Source organism: Lynx canadensis, chromosome B2, assembly GCF_007474595.2.
Source record: "Lynx canadensis isolate LIC74 chromosome B2, mLynCan4.pri.v2, whole genome shotgun sequence".
NCBI lineage: Eukaryota > Metazoa > Chordata > Mammalia > Carnivora > Felidae > Lynx > Lynx canadensis.
In genome coordinates, this window is record NC_044307.1 from 44693093 (window position 1) to 44712393 (window position 19301).

At 40.4% G+C, this 19301-nt stretch overlaps 1 protein-coding gene across 2 annotated transcripts in view; it reads right to left on the minus strand.

Moving 5' to 3' along the window:
* The window catches only part of LOC115514021 (24-hydroxycholesterol 7-alpha-hydroxylase), a 94217-nt gene that overhangs the window by 12179 nt on the left and 62737 nt on the right, over positions 1–19301 (minus strand). Inside the window, exons 9-11 of one of the 2 annotated variants that reach the window (XM_030315643.1) lie at positions 10845–10940; positions 9888–9976; positions 8912–9776 (exon numbers count right to left, since the gene is read on the minus strand). In XM_030315643.1, the coding sequence (XP_030171503.1) occupies positions 9563–9776; positions 9888–9976; positions 10845–10940 (399 nt within the window). In that variant the 3' untranslated portion in view covers positions 8912–9562. Of the gene's footprint in view, positions 1–8911; positions 9777–9887; positions 9977–10844; positions 10941–19301 lie in introns of those variants that run through there. The other variant, XM_030315644.1, reaches the window with a different exon arrangement.

A 19301-nucleotide genomic window follows, 5' to 3' on the forward strand; every position in this document is an offset into this window, starting at 1 on the left:
TCACCAATTCATTAGAAGAGCTTCCCACTATAATCTGTAAGGCATTTCCTTAACAAACTTTAGTCCCTGCAATGTTCCTTAAAATCATAAAGCTACACTTCCCTTAAGGTAAAATTACAGTTGAGGCTTTTGACCCACTTCATACTGTGCATTAGAGAGGCTTTAATATTTTTCTTCTTTTATCTTTGAGTGTTAAGTTAGTTATTAAGTTCGTATTCGTTATTAGAAGAGCATAAATATTAACATATTTCATACTAGTTCTAACCATGTTGACTGATATCCTAGCTAAAGGAAAGGTAAGATGCATTCATAATACAGACAATAAATAATATGTGCTAAAAATAGTTTTCTCCAAATCCAAATATTTGAATATTATAGCAAAATTACCTCAGTTATTCACTAAATACAGTCATTTTTTATGCAATTGCAAAAAATAGTGTTTTCTAGCCTTTACCATGTTATTGAATTTTGTTTGAGGCCTGAGATGTCAGAGACTGACACACACGTACCTATGACATTAAAAGCTTTTTATGTCACAGAAAATGGGCTTCCTAAAGTATTTTTAACAGAAGCAAGCTGAGCTATGTTCACGTTAGGGTTGTTTTTGTAATGCTCCTGTGTCAAAACAATGAAGATAATGAGGCATATTATTTATAACAGATTTATTTTTCACACTTACGAGAACCACATAACACATCTACAAATAAGGCTCGTTAAAATATAAACATACTGAAAATTCCTTAAATACGTAGTGCTCGTGTGTCTCCCCCGTTGGTAGATAAATGTTCAAGGAGCACCATACAGACATGGAGAGCACGGAGTCTGACAAAACACACACTACCTCACAGACCTCACACTAGTAATGCACGTGGAGAGATGCAAAGGGTGACAATATGAGGCCAAGACAGAGACCAAAGGGCTATGGACGTTTGGAGCCTGGAGAGAGCCCTGTGGTCTGGAGCAATCAACAGGAACTTCTGTGGAGGTCAAACTTGAGCTAGACCTTGATGGAAGGCAATGGGGCTTTAAGGAAGTAGGCCCTCACCTGGAGTCAGGGCATTCCAGACCCAGCGAGCGCAGGAACAAGCGAAGGAATGGGCATTGCAGTTGGGGACGGCTGGTAGCCCCTTTGGGGAGGGCACTGCCAAATGTTCAGAAAGATACAATCGGCCTAGAGCTCCAGGCTCTCCGTGACGCTCTGCAGGTAACGTCACCAGAGTCTTAACGAGAGTGACCAACTGAGATGATTATTTGAGGAAAAGCAATCCGCACGCAGTAAGACGGGTTGAAAGAAGAGATGATAGAACCTGGGAGAAGGGTTAAGAAAACTGCAATGTCACCTGCTGGTGAGGCATGAAGACCTGGTTTAGGAGGGGGGCGGGGGGCATGGAAGGCCAAAAAGAGGAAAGAGCAAAGGGTCACTCTGGAAGGCCAGGGGTCTAGAGCAGCCCTACGTCAAAAAGAAACAGGGAGTACTCAAGGAATGATAAGATTACGGGAAATGAATGATCTTGGTTTTAGATGTCTTGATGTTGAGATCGCCTCCCTCTCTTGCTTTTGGAAGGAAAATCTCTTGCTTTTTTTTTTTTTTTTTTTTTTTTTTTCTCCTACCAGAAGAGTCACTGCGGGCAATGCCAGCATGGGCTGGAAACCTGCCATGGTTGCCAGGGGCAGGGGCTCTGAAGTATATTCCTAGTTGCTACCAGCTGCGGCTTATGAAAATAGAATGATCTCGCCCTGGAATTCAGAGAAGGCAGCAGACAGACATACTTTCACAGGCATCCTCCATGGAAGCATGAGTTATTCAAGTTAAAGGGGAAGTACTGTCCCCACAACCTCATCCACCCAAGAGATCTCTTAGGAAAATGAAATCAATTTGGTGGCAGGAGGCAAAGCAATCTGGCCCAGCGGTTGTCATACGTTAGCCTGTGTCAGAATCCCCTGGAAAGCTTGTTAAAACACAGATCGCTGGGCCCCGCTCTGGAAGTTTCCGATTCGGGGAGGTCTGGGGAAGGGCCCAAGAATTTGCATTTTTTGCAAGTTTCCAGGTAATGTTCCCACCGGTGGTCCGGGAATCACACTTTAAGAATCAGTGATCTAGAGGAATTTGATGAGGAGAAAGGGAAAAGACTATGTTAGAAGATGTATTTTATCATTCTTTTTTAGTTGTACTACAATTACAATGATAAAGATTATCTCAGGTATACAGGAAGCTCTACGGTTAGGACACCGGACTCTTGATTGGGGGTGATGGTGAGGGCAGAATGTGTGAAGTGAGCAGGTAGACACTTACATTAAATAAGAATAAGGTGGGAAGGGAAGAGTGGGAACAGGGTAAGTGGGAGAGAAGGACAAGAAAAAAGCCTATGGAAAAGGGAAGAGAATGGGAGCTATTTAATAGGGGAAGAGGAGGTGAGAAACCAGATAAGAAAACAAACAGGGACAGTATGGAAAAAACCCCTGCCCTTCCTCTAACTTGAGAGATTGTCTTCTGTTTCATCGAAGCGGGAGGGCACTCTCCAGAGGTCACTTTGAGGTGCTACCCATGATCCTGCCGCTACCCCTCCTAGTGGCGCAACTCTCCTATGGATGCACTATGAGCGAGAAAGTTGGATACAACTTTGAACCTTCCTATTCAAGCAAAGGGCACAGGAATAGTACTGACTTCCGGAAGATTAAGTATGCACCAAATAGAAGTGATCTCGTGGTATATTTTATTTTATTTTTAATGTTATTTTTGAGAGAGAGAGAGAGAGAAAGCATGAGCAGGGAGGTGCAGAGAGAAAGAGGGGGACAGAGGATCCAAAGCCAGCTCCACGCTGACAGTAGAAAGCTGGATGTGGGGCTCGAACCCATGAACAGTGAGATCATGACCTGAGCCAAGTCGGACGCCCAGCTGACTGAGCCACCCTCACGGTATATTTTAAATTCCAGACCTTCCAGAAAAAATTGAAGATGAGACACTTGCTTTTGTTTTGTGATGCACCCACAGTAAATGGGTATATCACCCCTCTGCAAAAGCCCATGCTATTTAGAAAGCAATTCATGGATACGGTCAGAGCACGTTAATACAGTATTTCACAGAGTTCCACAAACCTTGGAAGCACACCTTTGCTTTTAAGGAAATTATGTTACTTAGGATGCTTTGGGTTGTAAGTGACAGAAAGCCCACATCAGACTGGTTTCCATACCGAAGGGAATGCATCGCTTTGTGTGCCTGAAAAACTAGAGCTGGCTGGCCTCGGGCAGAGAGGGCCCAGCAGCTCAGCGATGTTCCCAGAAAGCCAGTTTGCCCCTGCTGCTCTGCCCTGTGGTACCAACTTCGCCCTAACGCTGTCTGCTTTTATTGTCTCCGGATAGCTAACAACAATTTGGGGGGCCAAGTGCTTCTTTATTCACATCCTACAGGGAATGATTATTTTTGACCCAGAAGTCTCAACGGGAACCCTCGTAGTTCCTTGCACTGCTTAAAACATACGCCAACACTGAAACCAGTCACCATGGGAAGGGAACTGGGGGACAGGGATGGTATTTGCACATGGGCTTAGGGAACCACGCTCCACTGTTACGGAGCTGGGGGGATGGAATCAGCACCCCAGAATCCCATGGACCCCCGAAAGAAAATGAGGGAGGGGAAGAAAGGAGAAGGCGTTAGATGATAGGGAGGCAGTAACCCACAAGCAGTATGGTGACCCAGCACAGTTTTAATTCAGTCCTCACTTCCTTGCAATTAAACCCTCCTTCTGAACAGGAGACATCTATCCTGTTCAAGAGTAGTCACTGAGTTTGATGAGTGGAGAAAAATAAAAAAAATGGGGAGAGCGGTGGAAGATACCCAGCCTGGAGTGCTCTTTCTTTCTCTCCACAGATACAAATCCTGTGCAGGTTTTCTGTGCACCACAGAGGGGCTGGAGATCTACTTTGTAAATAAAAGGAAAAGAGGGTCTTTGCTATAATTTTTGCCCAGAAACGAACATGCTATATTTCGGAAGCACTTTGGCTTAAGGATCAAAAGTCAGTCCTGAATTGCTTCTTCTGTTCTTGACAGTCTTAAATCTTAGCCTTATAATGAAGTGTCAGAACAAGGTGGCTGGGAAAGTAATGACTACAATTTTGCCAGTGGTTTCTGGGCTCCTTTCAGCGAGTCACTGCTCCTCAGTAAAGCAGTAAGAAGAGAGATACATGGCTAAAAATTAATAAAGGAGTCTGGCAGCCTGACTCAGTCTTGGAATTAACCACATCCACCCTTCCCACCCTCACTCCTAACCCTTTTTATATGCCCTCCAGGACGTGTGCCCACAATAAGGAAAATGTTAGGAAACAATTATATCAGCAAATATAGTTTTTTCAGTTCTACTTGACAACCAGAGTTGAGGGGATGCGTTTGTTTATGTAACAAATGCCTCGGAATAAATTGAATTTGCAAGGTCTCACGAAATCCATTGGGATTTGAGTTTCCTCACTCTTCAAAGCAATCAGCTCTTTCTAAGTATAAAAGGGAGAAAAGCTACTTACAGTACTTTGCAGCATACTGCAAAGATTTTTTACTGAATAAGGCACAATTGTTAAGATTATATTACCTTGAAAACAAACATATAGAAACAACTGTACACAGAGCTTAAAATCCCAACATACAGGTACATTACATTACATTATATTACATTACATTACATTCCTACGAGCTTTCTCTATACTGTTTATTGCTTATTGCCATCTAGTCCATACAGCCTTTTCCAATCCCCCTCTTCGAAATTCCTACGGCAGTTACTACGTATACGTGTCATTTGGCATTTCTCACGGGTCATCTGACACTGTTAAGTAGGGCTTGTTTTTCATGTTGCTAGGGTCTCATCTCCCCAGCTATATTATAAGCAACTCAGGAAAGTTATGTGTCTTTGAATTTCCCCAGTGGTTCATGAAGTGACTTGAGTTAGACTATAAGTTCCTTGAGGGAAGGGACTTCATCCCTCATTTTGTTTTCCAAGGTAATTCCTAGAACGCTATCCTGGCATACAACATAGACTCCATAAATACTTCCTGAATGAAAGAATAAACATACTAATATTAGGCGCTCCGTAAATACCTGTTAGGTTGAATACTGCCACTACTAATCTACTACCAGCTGGATCTATGTTTGGATTAATTTTCCCACCACCGTGTGACTTTCTTTAGTAATTCAAGACAGGTGCATGACTTCGTAGCCCAGTACTGCCCCAGGATATAGGAAGGACCCAAACACACACACACACACACACAAAATAGAGATCGTAGTTGCTATTCCTGAGGACTCCACGCTTCATTTTTACTTCTCAAGTATTGTAGATTTACTCTTACTACAGCCTCTTCTTCTCCAAGCAAGCGTTTGTAAGTGAGGGGTCTTGCCAAAGATCAGGGCTATTGTTTTACAACTGGGATGTGACCCAGATCAATGAGCACAGGGATACAGCCAACCAGGCATCCTTGTGCAGGGATGGGAAGCAAGAGAAATGGGGGCTGTTGGCTTGCAAGGGGGTGGGGGATGTGGAGGGGGGTGCAGTACAGCAAGCACATCCCTTTGTGCTGAGGTCACAACTCTCCGAGATAGCCATGCCACACTGGAAATACCCTGTTCTCTTCCTTTGTTTCAATTCATAGCTTCAGAGGAGAATGTCCGCTGTAAGGCAACTCCTCATTCTGCACGCTGCCATTGCCAAAGAAGTCTGACAGTTCAAGTTGCTTTCTCCTGTTTGTTTTTCTGTACCACCAGACTTCTCCAGCAATAGAATTACTGGGAAGAGTTCCCTTCCTGCCTGTACCCAGGAGCTTCCTAGCTACCAGGAAGTGCCCAGCAAGGGGTTCTTCCGGCAAATGTATTTTCAGAATTCCCACTCTGCAGAGCCGGAACAATATTCTTCCATCCTGACTTCTGGTTGGCAGCTGACAGCAGTACCGGCTACTTATTTTGCAAACTCAGCAAAACCTTCTGTGTCCACTAACGAGAGGGCTTCTCACACCGCCTCGGTGGCCTGAACTCTAAGGGATGACAGCTGCGAGGCCACAAGGCTATGTGTTCATGATCAACTGTGGTCGTCGGCTACTTGAAAGGCAATTTTCTCTGACTCACAAAATATTTGGTACACGAGAAAATAAGTTGGCTCTTGGTACACGAATTTAGAATGGGTGCAATTTTCTGAGGATTATGCTAAGGATCTGTGGGATTAAATTTCTAGTAGAGAGATCCATCTTGGTATAAAACTGTCCAAATGAAGTCATTCACTTTCCTGGAAAATCTTCTGTTTTGTTTGTCTTTAAAGAGAGAATGTTTCTGGGGTTGGCTATGTAAAATATGTGATGGAAAAGTTAAGGACTTATAAAAGCAGAAACAATAGAAAAATGAGACTATGGAGGTTCTATTTATTGTTGCATGTATTCAACATTCCTATTTCTCCCACAGATTTTGGTTATGTGATACATATTTTGCCACACCTCAGACTAAAAAGGTTTCAAAGGAAAATGTAACATCTTGTCCTCATACTTGCTCCTGCACCTGATTTCTCTATTTTCACCATCTCTTTCAGCCACCTAGATTCAAGCCACAGTCCTCGAATCCTTCCCCTTGACTGATCCCGTTTCTAATTAGTTTCCAAAATCTGGTAGATTCTACCACTCCATGTCTCTCCCATGGAATATAGCATAATTGTATAACCTAAGCCATGCCCCACTCTAACCCATTCTATACAAAACCTTTTAACACTTCATTAGTGCCTTGTGAGCTGTGTACCAACCTCTCAACCAGGTGTTAAGGGGCCTCCCCAATTGGGCCAATGTGTGCATTGAGTCTTTCTTCCCACCACTACCTGTAGTCTGATCTTAATAACAGTGAAACCATAAACCCTTTAACTACATACCCTTGTCCTTAATGACCCTTTGGTCACTCTGTTTTCTCAGTCTAGACGTTCACCTAACCCTTCAAAGGCCACTTTCCCCAGGAAATCTAAGATCATTCTGACCAGATATACCCTTTCTCTCAAATCTCCATAGTGTGGTGTTTGGGCATTTCTTACCCTGCATTCCTTGTAGTTATTTATGAACTCAATATCCTCCTTGCCTTCTCCTAGATAATCATCTCCTGAGGGCTGAGAACATGTCTTATTCTTGATTGAAGCTCCTGCAATACCCAGGGCACTGCCTTGCATAGAGGAAGAGCTCAGTACATTAAAAATGTATAGTTTCTATACAAATAAGATACTTCTAACTAAGCTGAAATGTTATGGTCTCCTCTCTTGTACCTATTACTGTCAACCTCCAGCAAATGTCTGTCAGCCCCAAAAGATATCACAGTAATTTCATCACAGCCTTTCTTAGAAAACAGTAATCATCAGTTAATCCTTGACCACTGGCTAATACTACATGCTTCACTGCAGGGCGTTTTAGTCCCCGGTTTAAAACATTTCCAGCTCAATTTAAAAGATGGTTATATGGTAGCAGATGGCAGTTACATTGGTGGTGAGCACAGCATAACGTATAGAGAAGTTGAATCACTGTTTGCTACGCCTAAAACAAATGTAATGTTTTGTGTCAACTATACTGAAAAAATGTAAAACAAAACGAAACAAAACAAAAAACCCCCAAGATCAATAAATAGTTCAAAATAAACTTCTGTAATAAAAGATAGTTATTAAGAAACTCTTTCGTCGTCATTGGGAATATATGTAAAGGGACCTGAAAAAAGTAACACCTATTTGTTTTTAGAAGACCTACTCTGGGTGCACTGATAGTTAGTAGGTGACAAAACAGTAGCTGGGTTACAGTTGTTAAGAACCGCTTCTCCGTAGGGGCGCCTAGGTGGCTCAGTCAGTTGAGCGTCCAGGTCTTGATTTCGGCTCAGGTCATGATCCCAGGGTCATGGGATTGAGCTCACGTGTCAGGCTCAGCACTGAGTGTGGAGCCTGCTTAAGATTCTCTGCCCTCCACCCCCACACACCTGTGTGCACGTTCCCACCAAAAAGGAAAAAATGCTTCTCTAAAGTGAAAGTAATATGAAAGTCAGGATGAACATAGAGGTTTTCCTTGATAATGTTTGCTTATTATACTGTGCTCCTAAAGGATCTGCACTCAGTTACAATGTTAGACTTTGGAGTTTCTTGATGTGTAAATCAGCATGCTTTCAGCTCTCAACAATGAAACCTTCAACTCAAACTGCTCTAAAAAATAATGTTTATGTCTATATCCATATATATATATGTGGAGATATATATATATATATATATATATATATATATAGAGGCCCCCCTTTGTCCTTTCCCATTGAATATGTGTATATATATGGGTATATATATACGTATACGTATATGTATATGTATATGTATATATATGTGTGTATATATATATATATACACACATATATATATACCCATATATATATATATATATATATATATATATATATATTCAATGGGAAAGGACAAAGGGGGGACCTCTATCCCAGCTATGGAAGAAAAGTCTCTCCTTTAGGTCTGATCGATGAGTTTAGGTCAACTACCTACTCCAGGACAAATCATTGCTCCAGGGAAACACTAGGCTCCAATTTGCTTACCCTTAGACTCCTAGAATGACTTTTTAAAAGGAAGATACCGGGGCACCTGGGTGACTCAGTCAGTTAAGTGTCCGACTTCAGCTCAGGTCATGATCTCACAGTTCGTGACTTCGAGCCCTGCATTGGGCTCTGTGCTGACAGCTCGGAGCCTGGAACCTGCTTCAGATTCTGTGTCTCCCTCTCTCTGTTCCTTCCCCACTCACTCTCTCTCTCTCTCTCTCTCTCTCTCTCAAAAATAAATAAAGATTACACTGTCTCTCTCTCTCAAAAATAAAGATTAAAATAAATTAAAATAAATAAGTAAAAATGAAGATAGAATTTCCATGGTTGGCTAAGACTATTTAAAACCATTTTGGGGGAAATATGAATTACTAGAAGCCTACTGATGCTATCAACCATAAAACAAAAGAGGAGTAGAATGCATGCTGTGGAGTAAGTCATAATTATAGATATGGATTAGCATTCCTGCTCAAACAATGAAAACAACTGACTTCTTAAATTTAAAAACTACAACTTTTGTGATATAACGACTTTTAAAGGATTTGTACATTCACTGAGTGAGACTTCGTTACAAACAGATACTAATATTTCTCCAACAGAATCGTCCCTGGTGAAGAAATGGGACCTATTTCAGGTAGAGTGTAAGTTTTATGAAGTTGGGGACTAAGTCCATGTTCCTCAGTGCTCTATCCTAATGAACAGAAGGCCTGGCCCAGGCAAGGTGTTCAAAACAGCTTCTGATCACATAAATAAACATAAAATAACTTTCATTAAGTGCTGGACACTTGCACTAGAACACAACATCGCGGTCCTGGGGACCAGATTAATTTAACTCTGAAAGGATCCAGAAGAAAGATTTCCTAGAACAAAATTGCCCCAACAAACAGAAACCATTTAGTAAGGCGCCGCTCTGCTCCAAGCTACGGATGTTCTGTAACCCCAGCACAGGCCCATGCGAACATTGTAAAGAAATAGTATACTTCGGACTTAATTTTCTAAAAGGTAGAACTCAAGCAACTTCGAATGTATCCTCATAGGAAAGCTAAACATTTGAAACCTAAACCCTGCTTTCATCATGCAGCTGCGACTGTCATATTTGGTTCTGATGAAGTCTCCCATCAGAAGCCACCGTAGACATTCCCACAAGGACATCGTGCAATCCGACCAGCCAACCAAACAAAATGTGGTCTCCTGGATCTCCCTGTAGTTTGGTAATAAAGAAAAGGGAGATTAAGCCAAAGATGTCCCCCACTCTGAGCCATCGTGTCTCTGCAGAGTTTCTGGATAAATGTGGCCCAGCTGTCTCACTGACCTCCCAGGACACTGGTACTTCCCGCTTCCAAATGCCATGAACCCGTCCAAGAAAGCATTCTTCTCTAAATTTGCCTTTTTCCAACGTTCCTGTGGGAAGAAATCATTTTTTTTTTCCAAATCAGTCTTATATAAATAAGCTTAACTTTATTTCTCTAGGCTAAAAATGACTTTGTACAGCTAATCCTTGCATATAAAGTTGCAGGGCTGTTGGTAATTTTTTTTCCAACCTGTTATTCATATCAGGCACAATTGTGTTTTTGGAATGTGAACTAATAAATAAAAAGGTTTAAAAAGAATTTTGTTAAGTGGTAAACGTAAATGATAATGTAAATCAACCACAGAACTGACCTCAGAAAAGGAAGACTATTTATAATAAGATCTCGGGCTCCATCACAAAATTGTCCTTGGTAATAAATCTAGTAAGTTACTGGCCGCCCTGCCTATTGGAAGGAGCTTGGGATGTGGAATGAATACATCTGGATGCCATTTTTTTTTTTAATTTGTACCTAAAGACAGAGGATGGACTAAATCACCTCTTAAGATTCTGCTTAGCCTTGTAACCCCCCAATTTTAAGAAACAGCAGAGAACAGCTTTAATTTGTCTTGTTTCGTTTGTTTTTAGTACTCCTTGGAAACTAACAACAGGAGCAATTGCCCGATGAATATAAAATAAGTCTTCTTTCAAAACCAGACATATTCACTTTAACATACTTTGCTGGTTTCAGATCATTTATTTTCAAGTTGGTGAAGCTTATTTCAAAAACCTTGCTATCTCATTTGTGTTATACCCATCCATATTACAAGTCTGATTTTTACTCTGTTGTCGACCTTGTTAGACCACAGAGAGAAATAAGTCTGCTAAAATGACACAATTGTAGTTAATCTATGAATTCATATTCCCACCATAAAGGAAATTAAAATCAAAGGGTAATGCATTTTGAAAGAGAGGACTTACAGGTTTGAACACTTCAGGTTCAGGAAAATATTTTGGATTTCTGTGCAGCCAAAATGGAGACAACATCAACAAATCACCGGAAGGAACAGTGTAATTCTATGATAGAAAAATCAGTTTCAAGTTATTTTTGGAAATCTGCTTTAAAGAGAGTTTGGGTCATTAAAAATAATGCTCCAACTATATTGTAGAGAAGACATATACATTTTATAAATCAATGGCGAGAAAATCTAATTCTTTCCTGGAAGGATCGTTTCTGTTTTCCAACTTAAGCAATGACTACATTCTAATTCTGATGATTAGTTACATGTGCATACACATTTGGTTACATGGGGGAAATATATTAGATAAATGTGAAGATTTTAGATACTAGTATATGTCTGATGTAATGCAGCTTTGGATGTTTGATACTGGGGTTGGTAGCAAGTGCTTTTGATGGGAACCACAGTGAATCCCCAGGTCGCGGAATAGAAAAATCTAACTCTGAGACAGGGCAGTGGCCATAACAGCACTGAGGGTGGGAACAGTGGGTGTCTCCTATCCCCGGGGACATTGATGACAGTGTCAGGGCAGAGGCAGTGGAGTCTCTCTCTCTCTCTCTCTCTCTCTCTCTCTCTCTTTTTCCACTCCAGAAACAGCTATTAGGGCAGAAATAATATGAAGAATACGAAGACAACTGTTTAGGAAGACACGGGACACTGAGTGCTGTGTGTTTCTTGGTTGGTTTGGTGTTTGGGAACGCTGTGGCTGTGGGACTGAGGTTAAGCAGTGTGTTTCTGAATTATCCTTCCCCGTTTATGTTATCATAGGTTTTCTAATATATAAACTATACTAAGAACTAAAAACCATGTCATAAAATCACCCTGACTTCATCATGTTCAGGAACCATAGGACAAAGGGCTCTCCCATGGTGTGTAACCAGTAGATAGCTATCAACTTTCCTAAGGCACATTCTGTTAGTAACTCCCATCCCCAATCATTGGAAGTCATATATATTTAACCCTGCGTTAGTTTGAAATGTCCTCAAGATATTCACAAAAACACTTACCTTCTGCTTCTAGAATATGAGCACGTTACAATTACAAATATGTCTTTTTATAGTAGCAGGGAGTGGCATATGGGAATGGGCCATCATTTTTTAACCAGAGAGAAACCCTGTTAGCTCCAATGGGGACTGAATATTGCTTAAGGTTTGGCCGCTGCAGTACTAAGTGCTGAGAGAGCTCCCAAACAAGGAAGAGAGAGGGGATTTCGCTGGTGTCCTCTTACCATTTTTAAAGTAGAAAAAGACTTAGGAGATCTCAAGCCTATCTGTTCCTTCTACCTCTGGCGGAACTGAGGTTAGAGTGGTCATGCCTGACCTCGAGATCAGCTGCAGAGGCCCTTGATGCGTGTTTGGGGGCAGGACCAGGGACAGCCCTGGGACAGGGCTCCAGGTGGGTCAACTGGTGCCCTTCCCCTCCTTACCGCATACACCTCTTTAGTGGCTGGCTGTTGACCCATGACTGTGACTTGGAGACTGACTGCCACAGCCTACAATACAGGCTAGTAGAAGCCTTCAAATGGAATCTCAGTCACAGAATTAACATTAGCAACAGGGAGGAGACCAGAAAGAAGTTCCTGTCACAGCAGCAAATGCCAGGCTGATGAATGGCATAAAGGAATGTGAGAGCCGGTTGAACCTCTGAGCAAAGGAACCTCTGAGCAAAAGGACATCATCGTCCCATCTAACAGTCGCTGTCATCGTCTACACGGCACATGAAGGGAAAGACCAAAAGGGAGACGAAACAGTCCTAGGACCAGAACACAGATCGCCATCAAAATCACAGCTTCTCTGTGTTGTAAAACTGTGTCTCTCAGGTAGGCAGCATTGAGCCTGGCCGGCCCCCTTCATAGGGATCCTGTGAGGCCCAGTGAGCTTAATTTGCTAGCGTGGAGATGGGGTTTTCTTAAAGAGGGAAGAGAAGGCAGCACTCTGTGTTGTAGCTCAAGAAGGATACTGAGAGCAAAGTGGTTGCAAAGAATGTAGAATTTCGAAGAGAAAGAAGCAGTCCTATAGAAAGGCAAAACATCCACAGGAGGGGATTCGAGGCACACACTTTCCTAGCTCTTAACCAGGAACGTGATTACGTTGAAAAAAAAAAAAAAAAAAAAAGGCTAAAAATCAAAAAGTACACTCTTTTGCATGATAAAAAATGTTCTCTATCCAAATTTTGGAAAATTCAGAGAAATAGAAAAAGCTAAAAAACAACCAGAAAGCTGACAACAAAAAAACACCCATCAACCGGCTAGACTTCCCTCCAGTACTTTTACCGAACAGTTGAGTGTTATTGTTATCGTTGTTGTTGTTGTTGTTAAACATAGTCTTTATCCTGATGAATAGTTAATTTTGGAAACTTAACGTTGTTCACCTAATATTATAGCATAAGTATTTTTTCTTTATAGTGTGGACTCATTGTGAACAGTTTTGTCTCCAATGTCTCTTTAATCTTTCATTGGGCAGATGAATCATAAATAATTTAATCATTCCCTGGGTTTTCTTTCCATAATAAATAATGCCATCAAAAGCATCTTCTTCCATGAAGCATTTTTTCACATAAAATCTTCTAACATAGATGTTCAGAAAATATAGGGCATGGACATTTTTAAAGGCTGTTAATACATTTTGCTCAACTGTTCCCTCAAATCTGGTAGCTAAATAGGTTTCTACCTATAATATTTTAGTGTCAATTTCACTGCCCTCTTCTCTGCTAATCTGACACTTAATAGGTTATTTTTGGTTCCTGTATAAATCTTTATGTCTTTGTTGAGCATTTTTCCATGTTAAGTTATTTTCTTCTATGAACTTTTGTGTTCATGTTCTGTCCTCATTAATTTATGCAATATTACTGCTTTATGTATTGATCTGTGAGTTCTCTAAATATTAACATTATTTACCCCTGTGTTATACTTACATGAACATTTGTTCTTAATTTTTGGTTTACATTTAATTTGGATTATACTTAAAAAAATACATGTTAAATTTTGATGTGATACATTTAAATCTGTTCATCTTTGTGGTTTCATTGATGAATCCCAAGATTTGGCAGCCCTTTTTTCTCTAAAATAGTGGTTCTCAAGGGTGGTCTAGAACCTTCTGGGAGTTCTTAAGACCTTTCCAGAGGCTGTGCTAGGTCAAAAATCATGCCTGGGTACAAGATTCAAAGTATAGGACAAACCAGTGGATTTTGACATAACTGAATACAATAAATTCATTGATTGATATTTCAGATTATAACAAACTTTTAGGAAACTCCCACTGTTGCATTTCAATGAGGTATTAGAAAGCAGACATATCTGAAAAAGTTATTGAAATATTGATTCCTTTTCCAGTGACATGTCTGTGTGAGGCTGAATTTTCTTCATTTCCATCAATGGAAAGAATATATCACAACAGATTGATTCCAGACACATTTATGGGAACCCAGATGTCCTCTATTAGCAAGGCATTAGACAGATTTGCAAAATCTTAAAATAATGCTATTCTCCCACATTTTTTTATGTTTTGGAAAATATAGTTATGTTTCATAAAACCATGCTATTATTTTAACATGTAGTAGGTTTCTTGTTATTTTTAAATTAATTAGCAAATAAATATTATACCAATTTCTCAGTTTTAGTTTCTAATACAGCAAATATTTTTTAATTTTTTTAGTGTTTATTTTTGAGAGACAGAGATAAAGCACAAGTGGGAGAGGGGCAGAGAGAGGGGGAGACACAGAATCCGAAGCAGGCTCCAGGCTCTAAGCCGTCAGCGCAGAGCGTGATGTGGAGCTCGAACTCACAAACCGTGAGATCATGACCTGAGCCGAAGTCGGACGCTTAACCCACTGAGCCACCCAGGTGCCCCTCTAATACATTAAATATTGATAGATATGACTAACATAGGTAAAAGTCTTTGGGGTCTCTAATAATGCTAAGAGGATAGGAACACCTGGGTGGCTCAGTGGGTTGAGCGTCCAACTTCAGCTCAGGTCATGATCTCACGATTTGTGGGTTCCAGCCCCATGTCAGGTCTGTGCTGACAGCTCAGAGCCTGGAGGCTGCTTTGGATTCTGTGTCTCCCTCTCTCTCTGCCCCTCCCCTGCTGGTCTCTCTGTCTCTCAAAAATAAATAAACATAAAAAAAAAAAAACAAAACCAATAATGCTAAGAGTATAAAGGGATCCTGAGAACAAAAAGTTTGAGAACTACTCTAAAAGTTTAAAAATACCCACTTTCTGGCCAGTCATCCCAAACCATATGTTAATCTCTTCCCTCTTCATTGATTTACGATTCACTTATTCTATACTACACTCTTGGATACAAAGGGACTTGTTTCTATGTTACCTATCCAGCCTGTTATATTGATAGTGAACATTAAGTCTGACACCACTATCATACCATTTTAACCGTTGTGGTTTTATAATATGTTTCAGTACCTCGAGAAGATAATTAGTATTCTTTAATCATTCATATTTTCTAACACTTCCTTGTTTATTCTTTCCTGGGTATTCTTGAAGATTACCTGCGTACCAAAAGTATGAAACCTTAAAAACAGAGTACAGGTAGAAGTTTAAGAGTTTTGTAAAGATGATATAAGAAAGAAAAGGAAGGGAAAAAAAGAAAAGAAGGAATAAATCAAAGAAAGCAGATGGCGTATGCCCATCTTAATTTGTCCCAAAAATATAGGAAGGAATCAGTACAGGGACATAAATAAAGGAGACCATGTTCAGACTGCATTAGGAAAGAGTAGTAGGAGAGCACTTCAAGCATCCACAGCAAGAAATGTGACCAGTTGCCCCACAGGGAAGAAAACACGAACCCCCACCACTACTTGATATGGATGATCCCATTCGAAGCGTTTTTCATAATCCAAATTTCTGGGAACACATCAACATATTCAATAAAGACACTCCACCTGTTTTAGAAAACATATGAAGCCTAGAAGGACCAAGTTGTATGAATTCATACCAAGGAAATAATTACTACTGTAAACCAGGATTTGGCCATATGGATGCCCATCTTTGCCCTGTTTGTAACAGTAAACACCCGGAAGCCATACGCATTCAGGCATAGACAGCTGATTTAGAAGTCTATGTTATATCCACATACTAGATCATCATGCTGCAATTCAAAGCTGTGTAGATGCCCTCTATTGATACAGAAAACTTTTGTAACTATTACTAACATAAAAGCTGATTATGAGAAAATTAGCATAGCATGGTCCTAATTGAATTTTTAAAAATGCACAGACTACAGGAAAAAAAAAATCTGAAATTATCAGAATACCAAAATGTTCAAGTGGTTATCAGACTTGTGAAATTTTAAGCAATTTTTATTCTCTTCTTTTAGTGTTTTTTTATAGTTTCCTTTTTATTATTTTTTTGTTTATTTTTTAATGTTTATTTCTTTTTGAGAGAGAGAGAGAGAGAGAGAGACAGAGCGTGAGCAGGGGAGGGGCAGAGAGAGACAGAGTAACAGAATCTGAAGCAGGCTCCAGGCTCTGAGCTTTCAGCACAGAGCCCGACGTGGGGCTCAAACTCACAAACTGCGAGATCATGACCTGAGCCGAAGTCGGATGCTTAACCTACTGAGCCACCCAGGTGCCTCATTATGGTTTCCTTTTTAAAACTAATTACCAAGATTTGTTTATGAAATAAGAAGAAAAAGCTGTTCAAGTTGTTATTTTCAAAATTAAAGCCTCAACTCTGCAGGGAGAAGTTCACAGTGATTAGTTTATGCCTCCTAAAAGGGGAAGGGTTGTATACATTTAATTTATAAAAGAAATAGTAAGTACAGAAACAAAGGTAATATTTGTACCTTTTACGAATATTAAAAATATATTGTAGGGGCGCCTGGGTGGCTCAGTCAGCTAAACATCTGACTTCAGCTCAGGTCATGATCTCACAGTTCATGAGTTCGAGCCCTGCATCGGGCTCTGTGCTGACAGCTCAGAGCCTGGAGCCTGCTTCAGATTCTGTGTCTCCCTTTCTTCTGCACCTCCCCTACTGGCATGGTTTCTCTCTCTCTCTCTCTCAAAAATAAGTAAACATTTAAACATTTGAAAAAAAAAAAGTTAAAAGTATATTGTGAAAAATAAGGAAAAGGAGTTCTAGAACATTCTTGGAAGATAGCAGCCTGAGCGCATGTCTCTGGGTTGCGTGATCAGTAAAAGAGACACCAGCAGGGCTTGGAATGAGCCTGGATCCACTGGCCCCTAGGAAGAAAGTGTGAGTTTGAGGAAGTGGAGATAAGAGATTATGATTTTTTTCTACAACTTCTCAAATTGTTTCAGATATCTATCACTTTTAATTAAAAATTTTTATTGAGAATCTATAATGTTGGAATTATAAAAACAGTTCAGTTTTGGGGCGCCTGGGTGGCGCAGTCGGTTAAGCGTCCGACTTCAGCCAGGTCACGATCTCGCGGTCCGGGAGTTCGAGCCCCGCGTCGGGCTCTGGGCTGATGGCTCAGAGCCTGGAGCCTGTTTCCGGTTCTGTGTCTCCCTCTCTCTCTGCCCCTCCCCCATTCGTGCTCTGTCTCTCTCTGTCCCAAAAATAAATAAACGTTGAAAAAAAAAATTAAAAAAAAAAAACAAAAAAACAGTTCAGTTTTGTAAGAGGATTGTATGCAGTGAATCGTAAATGTGTTTATTCCCTTGGACCAATAATCCACTATTAAAGTATAATTCAAGAATAATCATTAAAAAAATGTACTATGGGGGCGCCTGGGTGGCTCAGTTGGTTAAGCGTCCAACTTCGGCTCAGGTCATGAGCTCACGGTTGGTGGGTTCGAGCCCCGCGTCGGGCTCTGTGCTGACAGCTCAGAGCCCGGAGCCTGCTTCGGATTCTGTGTTTCCCTCTCTCTCTGCCCCTCCCTCACTCATGCTCTGTCTCTCTCTGTCTCAAAAATAAATAAAATATTTTTTAAAAATGTACTATGCACAAAGAGGCAAATAATCTCCACATTAAAGTAACCACAAAGGAAACCAACCTAAATTCTCAAGAGTTAGGAAATAATGAAATACTTAAGCTATGAATTCAGTGGACTATTACAAGGCTATCGAGATAAATACGCAAGCGCTGGATGCATGAAAAGTGTAATAATGTTAAAAAGTGTCTAAATGGCAGATTTACACTATAATGAAACATAGGTTTCTGTATTGGTGCCATACAAGGAGCATGTGAGATAGCTGTATGGCTAACGGGTCATGGGGAGTTGTATACACATGAGTATATACGTGTTGCATATGTTTGAACTTGGGTGTTTTTCTAGGTAAAGTTCTTGAATGAGCAAAATTGCTTTTGAAAAAATATGAGGTGTTAATGGCCACAACAAATTTATAACCTCCCTTAGTTAAGCACGACCCTGGTAAGAACATGTGGTTAAAAGCTCTTCCAAGAGCCACTTGCTTAAGGATAGAGGTTTTCAGGTTGGTGAATGGAGCAGTAGAATATAGTGACTGTGTTAGTGCCAATATTGCAGCCTGACCCGCAATTAAGTCAGTTGCATGACGAAAAACAAATACAAAACAAATACATTTGTAACAACACCTTATGGTAAAATAAAAATACAAGGAAGGAAGAAATAGACTGAGTCATCTTCAAGGGTCCCAAAATGAGAAGCAAACCGAAATAAGCAAAAAACTAACATTGGTCCAGTGGAAAGCTTCCGCTCGAAGGGAAAAAATAGGGCACAGAAGACAGATTTCAGGTGGTGGTACAGTAAAAAATAAAGGAAAAATAAGAGGATAATTAGTGTGGCAAGAGAATAGTAAGGACAAATAGTATCTATTTGAAAAAAGAAGGGTTGAGGTATAAGTATAATCAAGTTAAAAAAAAGTAAATGAACAGCATGATGGGGGACGAGGGACGGGGAAATGGGTGATGGGCACTGAGGAGGGCACCTGTTGGGATGGGCACTGGGCGTTGTATGTAAGTGATGAATCACGGAATCTACCCCCAAAACCAAGAACACACTATATACACTGTATGTTAGCTAACTTGACAATGAATTATATATATTTAAAAAAAAAAAAAAGAATGCTGAAGGTCAGGATAGCAGAAGCTAAAAAGGATACAATTTCAAAAGTGCACCATGTTGATCGGAAACTGGCATGTGCCTAAAGGTCTTTGGTTTGGGTCTGTCTGCCAGAAAATGTATTTATGTAATAGTTTAAACCTTTTCATTATAAAATTATCATGTGATGACCTCACATACTGAGCTAATGAAATAGCACAAGCTGGGTGTTAAGTTTGAGAAGGAGGGTATGGAGCAGTCATATACGAGGCAGGCAGAACAATGGTCAAGGAAGTCTGAGACAGAACGTGCTGAAGTCACATAAACCACACTGAAAGTTACAGAGAAGATAGTACAAAAGTAACCGGAAGAATATATCTTATTCTTCCATAGATATGATATAGATAGGTATATAGATATG